At 54.8% G+C, this 17,871-nt stretch overlaps 2 protein-coding genes across 8 annotated transcripts in view; one reads left to right on the top strand and one right to left on the bottom strand.

Annotated features, from left to right (window-relative positions):
* UNKL (unk like zinc finger) overlaps positions 1-7,629 on the top strand; it is a 32,957-nt gene extending 25,328 nt beyond the window's left edge. For all 6 annotated transcript variants that reach the window (XM_061400687.1, XM_061400688.1, XM_061400690.1 and 3 more), the window contains 5 exons: positions 2,743-2,835; positions 3,336-3,563; positions 4,163-4,365; positions 4,495-4,752; positions 5,331-7,629. In XM_061400687.1, the coding sequence (XP_061256671.1) occupies positions 2,743-2,835; positions 3,336-3,563; positions 4,163-4,365; positions 4,495-4,752; positions 5,331-5,483 (935 nt within the window). In that variant the 3' untranslated portion in view covers positions 5,484-7,629. The remainder of the gene's footprint in view (positions 1-2,742; positions 2,836-3,335; positions 3,564-4,162; positions 4,366-4,494; positions 4,753-5,330) is intronic.
* Positions 6,829-17,858, bottom strand: GNPTG (N-acetylglucosamine-1-phosphate transferase subunit gamma). Of its 2 annotated transcripts, XM_061400698.1 has the most exons (11): positions 17,764-17,858; positions 17,597-17,654; positions 17,451-17,518; positions 8,929-8,983; positions 8,782-8,865; positions 8,618-8,711; positions 8,432-8,546; positions 8,274-8,356; positions 8,069-8,200; positions 7,913-7,994; positions 6,829-7,816 (listed from the first exon to the last, which is right to left on the bottom strand). In XM_061400698.1, the coding sequence occupies exons 1-11, from the start codon at positions 17,813-17,815 to the stop codon at positions 7,719-7,721; spliced, it is 921 nt and encodes a 306-aa protein (XP_061256682.1). In that variant the 5' UTR covers positions 17,816-17,858; the 3' UTR covers positions 6,829-7,718. The 2 variants fall into 2 exon arrangements, with proteins under 2 accessions (XP_061256682.1, XP_061256683.1); XM_061400699.1 differs by lacking the exon at positions 8,782-8,865 and having other exon boundaries at positions 7,608-7,816; positions 17,764-17,851.
* Between the last annotated feature and the right edge of the window lie 13 nt (positions 17,859-17,871).

Raw genomic sequence — 17,871 nt, 5'->3', positions numbered from 1 at the left:
CCTGGCTGCACCTGAGGGGGGCAGGGCAACAGCAAGGTCCTTCTGTGCTGAGTCACAGGGTGGGGGTGGGGGAGTGGGATGAAGTAAATGCCTTCCAGGTGAAAAAGGCTCCTGCGCTCAGTTTATTTCCATCCATCCATCCGTTCCTTCCTTTTACATGCCTTTGTTAGTCAAAAAAACGTTTCTGAAACTCTGCCAGCTTTGAAGCCAACCTGATCCCCCCACTGCAGGGTGAAGGGCCAAGTCCACATTGTTGGGCCCAGCTGACGGGCATGTCCCAGCCTGGGGAGGTGGTGCGGGGCAAGTATGCAATGGGTGGGTCACCCTGCTTATGCACAGCAGGTGAGTCTGCACGTCAGCCCGCAGTGGTCTGGGTCTGAGATGGACCACACGGTCCAGGTGACTTGAAGGGATCTAGCAGGGGGAGATTCTGAAAGGGTTTTGGCGTTTTCTCAGAAGTGCTGGGGCTGATGGGAGCTGTGTGTGAAGCTGCCGCCCACAGCAGCGCTGCAGTGTGAAGGCAGAGAGGGGCCCCTGCCGGGGTGGGTGAGGGTGAGAGAGGGTCCTGCTGGGAAGCGTGGACCAGTCACTGAGGGGGGTGCGTCTTTTCCAGGAGGCCGGGCTTGGGACATGAAGGGGCTGGCATCCCTGAAAGTCTCCTGGGACAGAAGAGGTCAGGGTTGGGGGCAGCCTGCAGAGATGGGGGCCCTAAGGGGGTGGGGGGGAGCAGCTGAGGGCCGCGCTGGGCTCCTGCTCAGCACGTGGGTGCCGGTGCAGCAGCCTGAGGGAGGCACCGCGCACACAGTTTGCTAAGGGGCCAGGGCTGCTGTGGGTCCTCCCTTGCCGGCAGGCAGTGATGCAGCCGCGCTGGAGGACAGCTGGTGTCTGCAGGTCAGCACCACAGAGGTAACTGGTGTCCAGGTGTGACAGCCACAGGAGGGGCTGCGGGGCTGCCAAGGAGGACGGGAAGGCCAGGAGGTGGCCCCAGGCAGAGGAGGGAAGAAGGACAGGTGGAGGGTGGCGGTGGGGGCATTTAGGAGCACCACTCAGGGCTGGGGGGCAAGGCTGGGGCAACAGTTTGAAGAGTGAGATGGAAACTGGGGATCGCAAGACGTGGGGGTCAGCCAACTCAGGTTGGATTTGGGTGAGGGCCTGAGGGGCCTGCCATCATGTCTTAGGAAGGGTGGGAGCCAGAGGCAGCCCCCTTTGCAGAGTTGACCGAGGCAGGAGGGGTCCTTAGAGGCCTGAAGCCCCAGGCCTGCAGGAGGCGCTGTTGGGCACAGAGAACAGCCTGGTGAGGATGGGTGGTCCCAGTTACTGATGGTTAAATTAAAGGCCTGCCTCAGCCCTGCACTGTCTGCTTCTGACCCTGGGAATGTGACCTTATTTAGAAACAAGTCTTTGCAGGAAATTCCCTGGTGGTCCAGTGGTTAGGACTCCTCGCTTTCACTGCCCAGGGCCCAGGATCAACCCCTGGTCGGGAACTAAGGTCCTGCAAGCCGTGAAGTGCAGCCTGCCCCCCACCAAAAAGTGAAAAATAAAAGTCTTTAGTGGTGTAATTAAGGTAAAATGAAGTCATTAGGATGGTTACTGGTGTAATTAAGGTAAAATGAGGTCATTAGGATGGGTCCTAATATGATATAACATGTACTTAGAAGAAGGAAACTTGGACACAAAATACAGGGGAGGGACGACCACAGGAGGACAAGGCGCTGGGGAGGCCAGAGCATCCGCAGACTGAGGACCACTGAGGATTCCCCGCTGGGAAGGCAGGAGGGTGGGCCCCAGGAGCCTGGGCGGAAGCGCAGCTCTCTGCTGCTTGTCGGTTGCCATCCAGGAATTCTGCCACTTGGCACCGGGCAGCTGGGAGCGGAGGCGGGAGGCTGACCCAGAGCAGGCAGGCCTGACGAGGGTCCCATTGTCCACTCCGGGCTGGAGTCTGGGGCCTCTTGAAATGGGCCTCGGTGTGTCCACCAGGCATCAGGGGCACTGTGGGGCCCTGTGGCCAGCAGGGGGCATAGGACGGAGCCATGCCAGAGAGGCCCCAGCCTCCTGGAGGGGGTGCTCTGGAGTGGACCCCAGCAGGGTTGGGGGCAGAAGGGATCTGGGGTGGCAGCGCTCCCATGTGCTGGGCCCTCAGCATCACCACGTCTCCCCAGACCTGGCTGTGGCTTGTGCTGGGTGGCTGCTCAGGCCCTGGGTCTGTCCCTGAAGCTCCTGCTCTCCTGGACCCTGGTCCCCAGGCCACACTTCCCCCAAGTTGCCCCCATGGGGCCACGGGAACTCGGGGGGTTGGCGGACCTGACCTTGGCCGTCCTGAGACAGCGTCCCACTCTGTGCCAGGGCCTGGAGGGCGTGTCAGGTGGGGACAGTGGGGGCTACGGCCCTTTCCCCTGTCCCTATGACAGGCCTGGGGGGGTGCACAGGGGTCCCCAGCAGAACAGGAGGGAAACAACCCTGCCCACTTGCGGGACCTGGTTTGGGCCCTGGGGTGGAGGTCAGTGCAGGTCCCCCCCGCGTTGTCCGTGAGCCCCTTTCTCCCCATGGACGTCGCCCTCCTCAGATTTTCTTTACTAGGCAGGCATGTGATCCGGTCAGATTTTACCAAATGATCAGAAGCTCAGTCGGCGAGATGAGGGCTGTGTTGCCATGGCTATAGGAGGGGTGGACCCCGAGCCCAGGTGGGTCCCCCCGCCACAGGAGCCTGGATCCCCCCTCGGTGACACTAGATCTGTCCTGCAGGATCCACCTTAGACCTTCACCTTGGTGACATCAGCCTTGTGCCCCCGGATAAGGACCTGGAGGAACACGACGGCCGTGACCTGGGACCCACAGGTAGCACCTAAGCCGATGCCTTCCAGGACCGCCCCCTGTGCCTCTGGGGTGGGAGGGGTCCTGTCTGCCTCCCTGCACCCCCCACCCCAAAGTCCCTACAGAGTCGGGGGCAGGCCTTTGTGGCCATTTCGAGGAGACGAGTAACCACCACATTGGTATGAAGACAAATAGGTTCACAGTTCACATCAGATACTGAATCGTTTTCTTCAATGTAAAAGTTCATCTTTTTTTTTTTTTTTTTAATTTCTCTGATCTTAAAAAAAACCACTTCTGGGGCCTAAAACGTTCTGGGACCACTGTGCCTGTGGACAGGTCACCCAGGCGGGCCTAGAGAGCATCTGAGGGGTGAGACGTGTGGCCTTCTCACCTGGGTGGGAGTCCCCCAGCTTGGGCAGTGCCGGGAGATTCCAGGGCAGAGGGTCTCCTGTTGTGTGTCTGGTCCCTGGGGCTGCAGCAACCGCCTCCCACTAACCTGACACCACTCCCCCAACTCCGTGCAGGTCAGAGGTCGCTGGGGGGCTCTGCCCCTGTGGCCATCCCGGGCTGCCTGCCGCGTTCCCCATCCCTGCACTCTTCCTCATCCCTGTCCGCCTCCCCGCTCGGCTCCTTCTCCCAGTCCTTGCCGGGCCCACTCATCTCCTCGGCCATGACGCCCCCCCAGCAGCCGCCGCCCCTCAAGTCGGAGCCCAGAGCACTGGGCCCCTCAGTCTCGTCCTACAACTCCTTCGGTGAGTGGCCTCGTGGGGCCCCAGGGTGGGGGGAGCCACAGTGCAGTCCATCATGTCCTGTTGCCGCTGCTCGGCTGCACGTGCCCTGGGGACAGGGCCTGGGGTTCGCACCTGGACCTCTGGGGGGATCAGCGTGCCTGGGACCCCATGCCGCCCTAGGACGCCACTCTGATGGGACCCGCCTCGCGTCGCAGGCTGCCAGGCGCACGAAGTCAGCAGAGGCCAAGCACAGAAGCAGATGGATTTGCAGAATCCATCTGCAAATGGAAACTTGTGATCTGTTTTAAAAGAAACAATGTTTTTATTGTTATTTTTAAAGAAACCATGTTTTTAAATGCTTGTTTTACTCTCTGATGTCACATACGTCAATAGATGTCACTCAGGTAACCAGAAACCCTGTGGGGTCCTCCAGGTCCTAAGTGTGGACAGGGTTCTGGGACCAGGGTCTGAGTTCCGCGGCCCCCACGACACAGCTCTTGGGGCGAGTGATGGCGCAGGCGTCCTTGTCGGGGGGCAGGGCTGGGGTCCCCAGAGCTGGCTGGGGGGATGCCCAAGAGGCCCAAGCTCGAGCAGGCTGACGCCAGCTCCTCCACACTCAGGCTTGAACGGCGTCCCCGGCAGCATCTGGGACTTCGTCTCTGGCAGCTTCTCTCCCAGCCCGTCCCCAATCCTGAACGCCGGCCCCGCGGCCTCCTCAGGCGTGAGTCCCAGCAGCGCCGAGCTGGCCCGGGTCCGGAGGCAGCTGGATGAGGCCAAGAGGAAGATCCGGCAGTGGGAGGAGTCCTGGCAGCAGGTGAAGCAGGTGAGCTGGGCGGGCCACGGTGCGGGCGGGCGGGGCAGGGGGCGGGGCCCACGGGGCGGGGCGCGGGGCTGAGCAGGGCGTGGGGCGGGGAGCCGGCTCCGCAGGGTCACCTCGGCTCCTGGGTTTCAGGCCTGCGACGCATGGCAGCGGGAGGCCAAGGAGGCTAAGGAGCGGGCGCTTGCGGCCGACAGTGCCCGGCAGCTGGCGCTGCAGAAGAAGGAGGAGGTGGAGGCGCAATTCCGTCGGCTGCAGGAGGAGCTGGAGGGCCGGGGCTTGGCCTCCGCGCTCCCCGGGCTGAGCGGCTGCGGCGACATCGGTGCCATCCCCCTGCCCAAGCTGCACTCGCTGCAGAGTCAGCTGCGCTTGGATTTGGAGGCGGTGGACGGGGTGAGTCCAGGCTCGTCCTCAAGGAACCAGCGGGCTGAGCACCGAGGTGGGGCGGGGGGCCCGGTACAGCTTCCGTCCACTCCCCCTTTGCCTCCTCTCAGCCACCGTGCCCCCCTGGACAGGGGCCATGTCACCCGCGTCTTTGGGTCACCCTCCAGGGTCCTTAGTCACCCCCCTGCTGTAGTGCTGAACCTGCTGCCCTTGGCTCAGCAGGAAGACCCTTCCACACCAGGCATTTTGTTAGAGCCCGGGGCGTCTGGGGGCTCCCCGCCCCTGCCTGTCACGCATGTCACTTCCCTGGCCCGGCCTGCACACACTTCATCTCCGAGGGGCCTGTACACGGGCTTTGGCTTTTCTCGCCGGAGGCTGTTCAGGAGCCGGCGTCCATCCTGCCCAGGCCTCTCCACGGGCCGCCTGCCCAGCTCCCCTCCCCTCGCCCTGTGGTGGCGCAGGCTCTGGGAGCCCAGCCCCACCCCGGAGGTTTGTGGTGGATCCTCCCGCCCCCTCCTGGCTCCTGGGTGGCCGCAGGAGGGCAGCCTAATGCCCCAGCCTAATGGTGCTTCACGCCTGGCCCGCAGGTGATCTTCCAGCTGCGGGCGAAACAGTGCGTGGTGTGCCGGGAGCGTGCCGGCGCCGTCCTGCGGCCCTGCAAGCACCGCGTGCTCTGCGAGCCCTGCGCGGCCAGCGCCCCCGAGTGCGCCTACTGCGCGGGCCAGCCCCTGCCCTGGTGACGGCTGCCTCGTCCGCTTCCTGGTGCCACCGACGTCGGGACCCCAGCCCCGCACGGCCCACCCATGGCCTCAGACTCTTCCTCGCTGACCCTGGTGCCCCACGGGGCGTGAAGGCAGGGTGACCCACTGGGGTCTGTGGTCCTGACGCCACTGTGACTGGATCCTGGGAGCTCGAGTCCCGAGAAGCACTTTGTAGATGGAAGAGTTTAGGCAGAGGTTCCAAGTTGCTCTGAGCTGCTTTGAGGTTCGTGTTTTTAATATGCGGTAATATGAAGCTTTACACGTGTACTGTGAACAGAGCACTTCCTCTTGGTCTCTCTCAGCCCCTAGCACGGTAACCATGCTAGTTCCTATCTGAGATTAGTACTTATGAAGTGAGCATTTATCTAGTAGTGAGAGATAACCTAGGATTTTTACAGTTTTCAAATTAAGTGCAAACCAATAGTATTTATAGCAGAGTGATTATTGAGAGACATATACATGTAGATGAAATTTTATGACGGGAACTCACTTCCTGAAAGTGTGCACAGTAACTGCAGCGTCAGTGACAGCCCTGTGGCCACAGGCCCCGCTCAAGTGCCTATGCCTTGGAGAGCCGGGGATGGCGCGTTCCTCCTCTCTGGACCCGGCCAGCGTGCGAGGCAGCAGGGCAGCAGGGAGGGCCCTGGATGCTCCCCTCCCCCAAGCTCACAGTGGGCTTCCTGGCTGGAGCCTCGCCCACCCGCGTGGGAGACACTGTCGCCAGGTCTGTTGTCCAGGTGTTGTGGTCACGTGACCACAAGGGGGTGGAGGACCTGGCCACCGTGAGGGCGGTGCAGGGCCAGGGTGCAGCGGGGCTGCTGGGAACAGGTCAGGTCTCAGTGCTGGCTTCAGTCTCTCCTGTCTGCGTTGGGTCACTTTTCCGAGGAATCCGGGAGGAAGTAAAAGCTGTCTGTAGTTGGCTGAGACCTTACTTGCAGACGTAGATAGGGCAAGGATCTCCCTGGAGTCTGCTGCAGGCACGGAGCGGGGACTGGGCCCTGGCCCAGAAGGGACTAGCTGTCCCTGCCCGCCTGCCCAGGGCTGTGCCAAAGACTTTATATAGCGTTTTTTTAAAGTGCAAAGTGACTAGGTAAAAATTTTTATCAGTGACCAAATTAGAATGTATTTACTATAGTGAGAGGTTGAAAACCTTTTTTTAATGACACACTGATGGGAAAGCTGTCATTCAAAGGTGGGTCCATGGCTCCATGCAGCTCGCCCGCTGCTAACGGTAACTCTGACTCAGTTGTGGTGAACCTTTGTTTCTAATTATAGTGATGATTTATTAGCTCTTAGAAATTACGTATATTTTGTGCTACTGTAATCACTGTTTAAAGTTCTTTATTTTTATTAATATTTATGCACTTGTTTCCCACAGCAGGCCTTTGGCCTTCTAGGCAAACGGGACAATGTCTGTAATCGACATCTAGCCTAGACATTTTCAAATTATAAACAGGAACAATTAAGCTTTAGGTGTATTTATAAGCTACTCCGGTCAGTACTCTCTGTGGGGTTCCGGAAACTGGAGGCGCACCCCCCAGGTACTTGCTGGCTCTGACGACAGGTGTGGTGGCAAGACCAAAGAACCACCGGGGTGGGGCTCCTGGGCTGCCCCCCAGCGGCCGGGTGGCCCTGGCCTTCTGAGGGGCTGAGCGGGCCTCCCAGGCTGGGCCGGGCCGGGCTCAGGGTGTCACCGCCCCGCCCTCGGGTGACAAAAGGGGGTGCTGGGCGTAGCAGCTGAAGCTACACGGTGCTCGGCGAGGCCGCGGCTCTTGCTGCCGGTGTGTCAGCTCCTGCGTGCTCGGTGTTAGCGGTGACACTCCATCATCCCACCGTCTGTCGCTGTGGGCAGAAGACCTCGACTCCTTGTGGACGCTTCATACAAATTAATTTATGGAAGCCCCAATCTGTATGTTCGAGTGTTTAGATGAGAATGTTATTGGGATGGAGTTTTCTTAACCCAGAAGGTAGTATTTATAATGCATAATCATTTACTCGTAGTGAATTGTTTAAAGTTGTTAACACTTGTTTAAATTTTTTTACACTATAGCATTTATGCAATGGTTTACAGAATTCATGGAATTATTTTTATCAGTATGGAAATTAATTAAAACTCTGATCTTTATTTTGTCTGCATCTTTGAGGACAACCCCGAGGGCCTGCTGGCTCAGACGGAGAGAAAGGTCCTTAGGCCGAAGCCCACAGTCCTGAGGGTCACAGGGTGTCCCCACGCAGTCCAGGGTCACCTCGCAGGGGCTCTGCCATCCCGGCCGTGGGCACCTGGGGGCCCCAGTGCTCAGAGCTGGGGGTTTCTGCCGAAACACCAGACAGTGGGAGTCAGGACCCGACCGGCAGGCATAAAGCCCGGGTGGGCTTGGCCCCCTCACCCCCCACCGGCCACCACAGACCTGTGGGCTTCCCGTAGGGGACGCCGTGCTGGGTCAGCACACCTTGCAGTCTCTTTATCTCCTGGGACAGGGCCTTATGTGCCTAGACCGGGAGTGGAGAAGAGTGGTCAGGCCCTTGGTGGGAGGCCGTCCTTGGCCAGGGGGCCGTGTCTGTACCTCCTGGCAGCTCTCCAGCGTCTCAAACCGCAGGCCCTTGGTGCCTCCTTCCTGCTGCGCCGCTTCATTTGGTTCTGCTGTCTTCAGATAACCAGCATCTTCAAAAATCGCCCTGAGCGACTTCTCGTAGCCCTGCAGGTGGAGGATGAGGAGGGAGCGCCCATTGGGCTGCCCGGCCCCCATCTGGGGCCTGCCCATGGCTCACCTGGGCCGTGATCAGCTCGTCCACCAGGTCCTGCTCCAGCTGGTCCCACCGCTGCTGCAGGGCCGCAGGCAGGGTCGGATACACTGAGGGTCCAATAGAAACTGGCTGAGCTGAGCCCCTCTGCCCCTCAACCCCCCGCCGCCCGCCCGGGCACCCACCTAACAAGGAGTGGGGGTGGCAGACGAGGGGCGTCTCGAAGGTCAGCGCGTAGACACAGGTGCTTGGCTCAGACACGTGGGCCAGCCGGTTGCTTTTGCCACAGGTGAGCTCCACCTGGGGGGACCTCAGTGAGCAAGTGGGGGAAGCAGGAGCCCCCCCGCCCCACCCCCACCTCCACCGCCCACCTTGCTCTGCCGGCTTCGTGACTGGCATGCATCGCCATCCCGCATCCACATGCCCCTGAAGGTGTTGTTGGTGATCTCCCACTCATGCCAGATGCTGCGGAGGGGCAGAGAGTGAGGCGGGGTCGGGCTCGGTGCCCCCGGGGCCTCGGCCGCACCCCGCTCACCCGAGGATCCCGCTGTAGGCGTTCCAGCGGAAGGTCTGCTCGTGCTGCGTCACGTTGTGGAACGGGCAGAGCTCGTACTTGTACCTGCGGGCACGGTGCCGTCAGCGGGGCCCCGGCCCCCAGCCACCCTGCCCTGCCCTCACTCACGTGGACTCCACCAGGCTGAAGCACTTGCCAGAGAGTCTGGAGAGGTGCGCGGGGCCTGCGGGGAGAGCGTAGCCTGCTGAGCGTGGTGTCCTGAGCAGGCGCAGAGCCCAAAGTCAGGGCCCTTTGGGAGGGCAAGTGCCGGAAACGTGACAGCCAGGCGGAGGGCGTGAGCGACCTCACATAGCGCCGGCTCACACCCTGTGAAAACACCGCCAAGCGTTCCAGAGAAGGCTTACCTGCAGCCAGGTGAGCCCCTTGCAGTGAAGCCCCCGCCCTAGCGGGGCCTTGAGGAGCAGCCTGGCTGAGGCCTGCCAGGAGCCCAGCCTCTGTTCTGCTCAACTCGGATCCCAGGCAGGAAAGGGGGCTGCTCATGAAGGCTGCGGGTGAGGGGTGACGGTTGGACACACACAGCAGGCCGTCTGGGCCCAGGAGGAGTGCAGGGAGACCCCGGGGGCCTGCACGCGGACGCCCCCAGGCTCTGAACTCTGGGGCCCAGCCTGGTGAAGGGCCCCAGCACCGAGCCAGCCTGCAAGGGACCCGCAGCCTCTCCAAAGGAAAACGCAACAGGACCACCTGGGAGAAGCGCAGACGCTGGACTGACTGAAGACTTCAGTTAAACAAATGCCTAAAATATACTTAAGGGGCTGGAGGGAAACAGGAAGAACCAAAGCGAGTCGGGAAAATGACACGTGGGCAGAGAGGTGAGAACCATGTCGAGAGGAACTAGAAAACCCTGAAAAATACAACTGAACTAATAAACCCACAGAAGTTCAACAGTTCTGAGCAGAGAGAAGAACCAGTGATGAGACAGTGGAGGTAAAGAGGAGGGGCAGAGACGGGATCTGAGGAAATAACTGCCCCAACCCAACAAAACACACGGATGGACAGATCCAGGTGGCTCACTGAACTCCATGTACAACACACTCAGAGACCCCCACCAAGACTGAAGAGAAACAGCAGACACCAAGGCAGAAGTGCCAAGCAGTGACTTGTTCCATGGAGGGATCAATGATTACCCACCACTTATCTGCTGCACTTGGGAGGCCAGGGAGCAGTGGGGTGGGAGGCAAACTGTCAACCAAGGAGTCTACCTCCAGGAAACCCTCCTCCAAGAGTTAGGCAAAATCAAGACTCTCCCAGACAAAGGCTGAGCGATTTCATTACCACCAAGCCTGCCTTGGACGGAGCCCCTTATTGCCCCCAGGAAAGGCAAATACACGGGCAAACTCAAAGCAGTGCCATGGTCCTGAGCCGCAAATCTACAGGGTTCAAAAGACAAGAAGCATGGATGTAGCTACAGATTCACGCTTGAAGGGTCACTTTCTGAAGTCCAGCACAAAGTTGGGGAGGGACAGAGTTGTGCAGGAGAAGTCTTTCAAGTCACACCAACTTCAATCATGTACAAGTTAGACTTGAGTTACGTGATCATATGTAATCCCCTGGCGACTGGAGAGGAAATGGCTACATAGAATGCACACAAAAGGAGGTAAGAAGGATGTCAGAACAGGTCGCTTAGGAAAAGGTCAACAAAAGGAATGGAGGGAACGAGCAACAAAAAACAACTATACAACAAATTCTGCTGTTTTGTCTTCTCCAAATCCTTCCTTATCAGTGATTAAACGTAGACAGATTAAACTCTCCCATTCAGAAGGCACAGATTGGCTAAACGGGTAAAGAAATGTGACCCAACTGTGCATACTCTTATCTATAAGAGACACACTGAAGCTCGAGGGCACAAGCAGGCTGCAAGTGAGAGGATGGAAAAAGACGCAAGTAGAGCGAGCGGGGACGGCCACGCCGACACCTGACGAGACAGACTGCCAGTCAGCGCTGTTCAGGGAGGTAAGGGGGGTGTCACACATGAGGGTCCCCTCACCAAGGTCGTGACAGTTACAAGCACACGGCACCAAACATGAGAGCGTTGGCAATGATGCCAAAGGCAACGGTACCAGAAGGAAAACTAGAAATGTGGGGCGCTCCCATAGCAACAGCAAAGCCCCAAACAACCCAATTAAAGGATGGACCACGGGCACTTCCTTGGTCCAAGTGGCTTAGAAAAGTGGCTAAGACTCTGAGCTCCCAATGCAGAGGGCCCAGGTTCTATCCCTGGTCAGGGAGCTAGATCCCACATGTCCCAACTAAGACCCAGCACAGCCAAATATATCAGAAAAAAAAAATTTTTTTAAGATGGACCAAGGATTACTAGACATTTTCCTGAAGTGAAAAATAAATACAAATCAAATCCACAATGAGATATCACTTCATCTACATTAGTATGGCCATTATTAAACAAACAAACACAGAACAAATGCTGGTTAGGATACAGAGAAACCAGAACCTCTGCACACTGCTACTGCTGGTGGGAATGTAAAATGCACAAGCCGCTGCTGAAAAGTCTGGTGGTTCCTCATAAAGCTTAAACATACGGGGTTGGCCAAAAAGGTTCATCTCAGATTTTTCTCTAAAGATTTTTCAGAAAAACCCAAACGAACCTTTGGCCAACCCAACAGAATCACATGATACAGCAAACTGACTCCTGGGTATGTGAGCTGAAAGCAGGGACTCAAACGTAGACCATGTTCACAGCAGCCTTATTCACAGTAACCGAAAGGTAAAAACGCAAGTGTGCACGGCAGATGAATAGACAGAATGCAGTGCGCATGGGCAATGGAATACTATTCAGCCTTAAAAAGGCAGGCAGTCTTGCCACAGGCCACAAAGTGAACTTTTGAGATACTGTGCTAAGTGAAATCGCAGAAGAACCAGTATTGCATGACTCCACTTACATGAGGTACTTAGTTCATTCGAGCTGCTATAACAAAATATCACAGACAAGATTTTAAAGCAGCTATATTGCAACCATGTTCCAGAGTGTTAAGGAAAACAAGGTGCATAAATGGAATCTCAGCAGAGAAATAAAAATTAGAAAGAAATGTGAAACTCTAAAAATAATCTTTTAAAAAGTCAGAAATAATTAGCCCAGAGATCCCTAAAATACACGTATTCATCATGCTCAAGGGAAGCTTATTCCAAGAACACAGTGTTGGCTCAATATTCAAAAGCCAAAGATCCCCACCCTATCAGTTCAGTCCCTCAGTCGTGTCCGACTCTTTTTCGACCCATGGACTACAGCACACCAGGCCTCCCTGTCCAACACCAACTCCCGGAGCTTGCTCAAACTCATGCCCATCGAGTTGGTGATGCCATCCAACCACCTCATCCTCTGTCGTCCCCTTCTCCTCCTGCCCTCCATCTTTCTCAGCATCAGGGTCTTTTCCAATGAGTCAGTTCTTTGCATCAGGTGGCCAAAGTATTGGAGTTTCAGCTTGAACATCAGTCCTTCCAATGAATATTCAGGACTGACTTCCTTTAGGATGTAATGGTTCGATCTCCTTGCAGTGCAAGGGACTCTCAAGAGTCCTCTCCAACACCACAGTTCAAAAGCATCAATTCTTTGGCACTCAGCTTTCTTTATAGTCCAACTCTCACATCCATACCTGACTATGGGAAAAACCATAGCTTTGACTTTGCTGGCAAAGTAATGTCTCTGCTTTTTAATAATGCTGTCTAGGTTGGCCGTAGCTTTTCTTCCAAGGAGCAAGCATCTTTTAATTTCATGGCTACAGTCACCATCTGCAGTGATTTTGGAGCCCCTCAAAACATAAAGTCTCTCACTGTTTCCACTGTTTCCCATCTATTTGCCATGAAGTGATGGGACCAGATGCCATGATCTTAGTTTTCTGAATTTTGAGTTTTAAGCCCACTTCATCACTCTCCTCTTTCATTTTCATCAAGAGGCTCTTTAATTCTTCTTTGCTTTCTGCCATAAGGGTGGTGTCATCTGCATATCTGAGGTTATTGATACTTCTCCTGGCAATCTTGATTCCAGCTTGTGCGTCATCCAGCCCAGCATTTCTCACGATGTACTCTGCATAGAAGTTAAATAAGCAGGGTGACAATATACAGCCTTGACGTATTCCTTTCCCGATCTGGAACCAGTCTGTTGTTCCATGTCCAGTTCTAACTGTTGCTTCTTGACCTGCATACATATTTCTCAGGAGGCAGATCAAGTGATCTGGTATTCCCATCTCTTCAAGAATTTTCCACAGTTTGTTGTGATCCACATAGTCAAAGGCTTTGGCATAGTCAATAAAGCAGAAGTAGATGTTTTTCTGGAACTCTCTTGCCTTCTTGATGATCCAACAGATATTGGCAATTTGATCTCTGGTTCCTCTGCCTTTTCTAAAACCAGCTTGAACATCTGGAAATTCACCATCCACGTACTGTTGAAGCCTGGCTTGGAGATTTGGGGGTATTACTTTACTAGCATGTGAGATGAGTGCAATTGTGTGGTAGTTTGAGCATTCTTTGGCATTGCCTTTCTTTGGGATTGGAATGAAAACTGACCTTTTCCAGTCCTGTGGCCACTGCTGAGTTTTCCAAATTTGCTGGCATATTGAGTGCAGCACTTTCACAGCATCATCTTTCAGGATTTGAAATAGCTCAACTGGAATTCTATCACCTCCACTAGCTTTGTTCGTAGTGATGCTTCCTAAGGCCCACTTGACTTCACATTCCAGGATGTCTGGCTCTAGGTGAGTGATCACACCATCGTGGTTATCTGGGTCATGAAGATCTTTTTTGTACAGTTCTTCTGTGTATTCTTGCCACCTCATTCTTAATATCTTCTGCTTCTGTTAGGTCCATACCGTTTCTGTCCTTTACTGTGTCCATCTTTGGATAAAATGTTCCCTTGGTCTGATTTTCTTGAAAAGATTTCTAGTCTTTCTCATTCTATTGTTTTTCTCTATTTTTTTTTGCATTGATCACTGAGAAAAGCTTTCTTATCTCTCCCTGCTATTCTTTGGAACTCTGCATTCAAATAGGTATATTTTTCCTTTTTTCTTTTGTCTTTTAGCTTCTCCTCTTTTCTCAGCTATTTGTAAGGCCTCCTCAGACAACCATTTTGCCTTTTTGCAATTCTTTTTCTTGGGGATGGTCTTGATCACTGTCTCCTGTCCAATGTCACGAACCTCCGTCCATAGTTCTTCAGGCACTCACTCTATCATCTATTTCTCACTTCCACTGTATAATCCTAAGGCATTTGATTTAGGTCATACCTGAATGGTCTACTGGTTTTCTCTACTTTCTTCAATTTAAGTCTAAATTTTGCAATAAGGAGTTCATGATCTGAGCCATAGTCAGCTCCTGGTCGTCTTTTTGCTGACTATATAGAGCTTCTCGCCTACCCTAGAAACAGCTTGAAAAAGAAAACTCAGGACCACCTTGATAGGTTTAGAAAAAACCTTTGACAAAACCCAACAGCTATTCATGGTAAAAACTCAGCAACCAGGAACAGCCTGGAAGGTCCTCTCCCTGAGAAAGGGCTATACATGGGAGCTTCAGGTGAGAGACAGAGGCCAGGTGGGGGACACCTCTCCCCACTGCTCTTGAGAAACCCAGAGGACCGGCCAGCACACAGGCACACAGCTGGACTCCAGCTACTACATGAACAAACGTTAACCACGGGAATCCAATGGACACAGTCCAGAATGTGGGAAACACTCGACCCAGTTTCCTTAGTAGATAAATCGCAAGGAGCCGGAGGGAGGGATCTATAGAGTCGAGGAAGCTGGAGCACACGTGGGCGTGTGTCAAGTGCACGACACACGGCCCTTCCCTACTGACTCAAACCACCGGCCTGTTAGAGAGCATGACTATTGGAGACATCTCACACAATGAGGGCATTTTACCGACTGATACTGTTGCTGTGTCCTTCAATACATGCACACCAAAATATTACAAATAAATTAAGTTGAGAGAAATTAGTTTCAAAGTAACCAGAGTGGCAAAGAGAAAGCTAGGTGAGGGTGCCTGGTGCTTCACACACCCTTCTTCCACTTTCACACATGCTTGAAATTGTCTAGAACTATTTTTTTTCTAAATCAAGGAAAAATCAAAAGTAAAAATGTGTAGAGAAAGCACTAAAACTGAGCACAAGCAGAAACACAGCAACCCAACTGCAAATCCACTGATGACAAAAGAATGACCTCGTGAAGGGTGGGCCACAGCGCCCCGCTGCCCAACTCTGGCTGGACACACTCCAAAATAAATTGCAAGTCTCAAACCTTGCTCACTTGTCTCATAGTGAGACGGCTTGCCCAGCGCGTAATTAACCAGACGCATACATTCCCCTTGACTGATTCCCGGAGCGAGGGTCGGGGTGAGTGTGGGACCCGGGATAGCTGTACAAGGCATTCTGTGTGTGTGTGTGTGTGTGTGTGTGTGTGTGTGTGTGTGTGCTAGTCACTCAGTTGTCTTCAACTCTTTGTAACCCCACAGACTGTAGTCTGCAAGGCTCCTCTCTCCATGGAATTCTCCAGGCAAGAATACTAGAGTGGGTTGCTATTCCTTTCTCTGGGCATCTTCCCGACCCAGGGATCAAACCCTGGTCTCAAACGAGAAGAAGGTAAAGCAAGCACAGCAGAACATCAGCTCTTGCACTGAGTCGGAGTGTATGCTGCTGTTCACAGCCCCATTCCTCAGTTTTTCTATTCAATATTTTCACAGTAAAAAGCTAAAGTCTGTCTAGAGTGAAAGCTCACAGCTGTACCCTCCGTCTCTGATCTCGGCGCCCCACCCCCACCCCATGGCCAATCCTTCCAGGCCTGGCATCCGTGCTCAAGGCCTGTATGTGGCCACTCCTTTTGCTGGACTCTCCTCCCCCAGATAGTCACAGCCCTAACTCCCACTGCCCTTCAGTTTCTGACCGAAATTTCATTTTTCAGTCTTTTCCTGAACTAGCCCCCCATTTAAAATGGCAATCCCCAGAACAACCCCGCACGCACACTCTTCTCTGCCTTCCGTACCTACAGAGCACTTTTCACCAGTCTACATTTTACCGACTTTTTTTGTCAGCCTACTCCCCTGCCAATTAAGACTGTCAACTCCATGAGGACATTGTATGTCCTCTTCATTTCTGCATCCACAGCATAGACCCTAACACATGGTAGCATTCAACTGAAGAAAAAAAAAAAAAATGGAGGGACCTCCTTAGTGGTCCAGTGGCTAAGACTCTGCACTCCCAACACACAGGACCTGGGTTCAATTCCTGGTCAGAGAACTCGACCCACATACCCCAGTGAAGATCAAAGATCCCAAGTGCCTCAACTAAGACCTGCTGCAGCCAAATAAATATTTGTTTTAAAAAGAGACCTTGGATTTTTTTTCTTTTTAACTGGTGGGCTTCCCAGATGGCTCACTGGTAAAGAATCTGCCTGCAATTCAGGAGACATGGGTTCAGTCCCTGGGTCGGGAAGATCCCTTGGAGGAGGGCATGGCAACCCACTCCAGTATTCTTGCCTGTAGAATCCCATGGACAGAGGAGCCTGGTGGGCTGCAGTCCACGTTGTCGCAAAGAGTCGGACAGGACTGAGCGCTGTGCAGCTTGCAGGTCTTAGTTCCTGCGTCAGGGATTGAATTCAATGCCCTTTGCAGTGGAAGCACCAAGTCCTACCCACCAGAGAAAAAACTCCCTTGGATTTTTGGTTTGTTTATATTTAACACCCATTTAACAACATAGCAATTCCACTCCTGAGATTCTGCTGCAGGAAACCACTCCAATAGATGTAGAAACAGGGACCCCTAGAAGGGATATTCTTCTCAACAATGCTTTTAGTGACCGAAACCAATAAACAACACCTTGCTGGACAATGAAAGAACACAGAGCATCCTACGGAATGCTAGGCACCAAGTGAGAAGAGCGAAGACCCACGGTGAGCAACAACAGCAAATAAGCAAACCTGCATAGTGGAAGTTGCTCAGTGGTGTCCGACTTTTTGTGATCCCATGGACTAAACAGTCCATGGAATTCTCCAGGCCAGAATACTGGAGTGGGTAGCAGTTTCCCTCGCCAGGTAATCTTCCCAACCCAGGGATCGAACCCAGGTCTCCCTCATTGCAGACAGATTCTTTACCAGCTGAGCCACCAGGGAAGCCCAAGAACACTATAGAGTGGTTAGCCTATCCCTTCTCCAGCGGATCTTCCCGACCCGGGAATCGAACCGGGGTCTCCTGCATTGCAGGCAGATTCTTTACCAGCTGAGCTACCAAAGAATCCCGTTTTGAGCAGTAAAATGGTACTACTCAAAACAAGAAAGCAAAGGTCACACACAAAAAACCTACTACACGTTTTTTACGTGTAAGCTTATGCATGTAAATGCATTAAAAAGCGTTTAAGAAAACAGACACCAAACCTGATAACAGAGATCACCTCTAGGAAAACAAACTAAGGACTAAGTCCCTAACCAGTGAACCCGGCACAGGCACGCTCTGGAAGGTTAGCGTGCACTTAGAAGGCTGACAAAGGACAGCATGAGCCTCCAGGCCCTAACTTCCAAGACCCCTCTCCCTCCCTGGCGCCGGCTCCCGAGAGCTGACGCGGCCCACCGGTGCTGAAGCTGGGCCGGTTCCCTGCTCGCCCCGGGTCCCCGGCACGTCAGCGGTCAGGGCCCCGCACTCACCAGACACGGGTGAAGGGTCCCTCTTGGGCTGGAGGCGACTGGTCTGGGGCAGGAACGGGTTGTTGAGCCTGCGAGACGCGGCAGGGTCAGGGAGAAGCAGGCCCGGGCCGCGGCGCCGCACCCCCACTCCCCGCGCAGCCACTCACCCGAAAGTGTTGGGCTCCTCCACCACCTTCATCTTGGCGGCGCCTCCGGGCGCGGGCCCTGCGGGGAACGAGCAGTGAGGAGGCGGGCAGGCGGGCAGGCAGCGCGGGCGGGGCCGCGGAGACCAGAGCGGGTGCTCCGGGACGGAGGCGCCGGGCCGGTCACTCACCGCGGGCCGCGAACCCGAGCAGCACCGCCAAGCCCGCCAGCCTCGCCGCCATCGCGCCGCCGCCGCCGCCGCCGCCGCGCGGTCACGTGGGAGCCGGAATCGGAAGTG

Source organism: Bos javanicus, chromosome 25 (genome assembly GCF_032452875.1).
Source record: "Bos javanicus breed banteng chromosome 25, ARS-OSU_banteng_1.0, whole genome shotgun sequence".
In the NCBI taxonomy this organism is placed as follows: Eukaryota; Metazoa; Chordata; class Mammalia; order Artiodactyla; family Bovidae; genus Bos; species Bos javanicus.
The sequence above is the reverse complement of the archived record's forward strand: the minus strand, read 5'-3'. Positions and strand labels throughout refer to the sequence as shown.

What these genes read in the sequence shown, in the direction of transcription:
- GNPTG (XM_061400698.1), bottom strand. Translation starts at nt 17,815, where the DNA reads ATGGCGGCGAGGCTGGCGGGCTTGGCGGTGCTGCTCGGGTTCGCGGCC. An exon ending in GGACCCTTCACCCGTGTCTG is followed by an intron (nt 8,984 to 17,450) that starts GTGAGTGCGGGG and finishes CTCTCCCCGCAG; the next exon opens with GCCCCGCGCACCTCTCCAGA. An exon ending in CGCTGGAGAGCTGCCAGGAG is followed by an intron (nt 7,995 to 8,068) that starts GTACAGACACGG and finishes CTCCCGGTCTAG; the next exon opens with GCACATAAGGCCCTGTCCCA.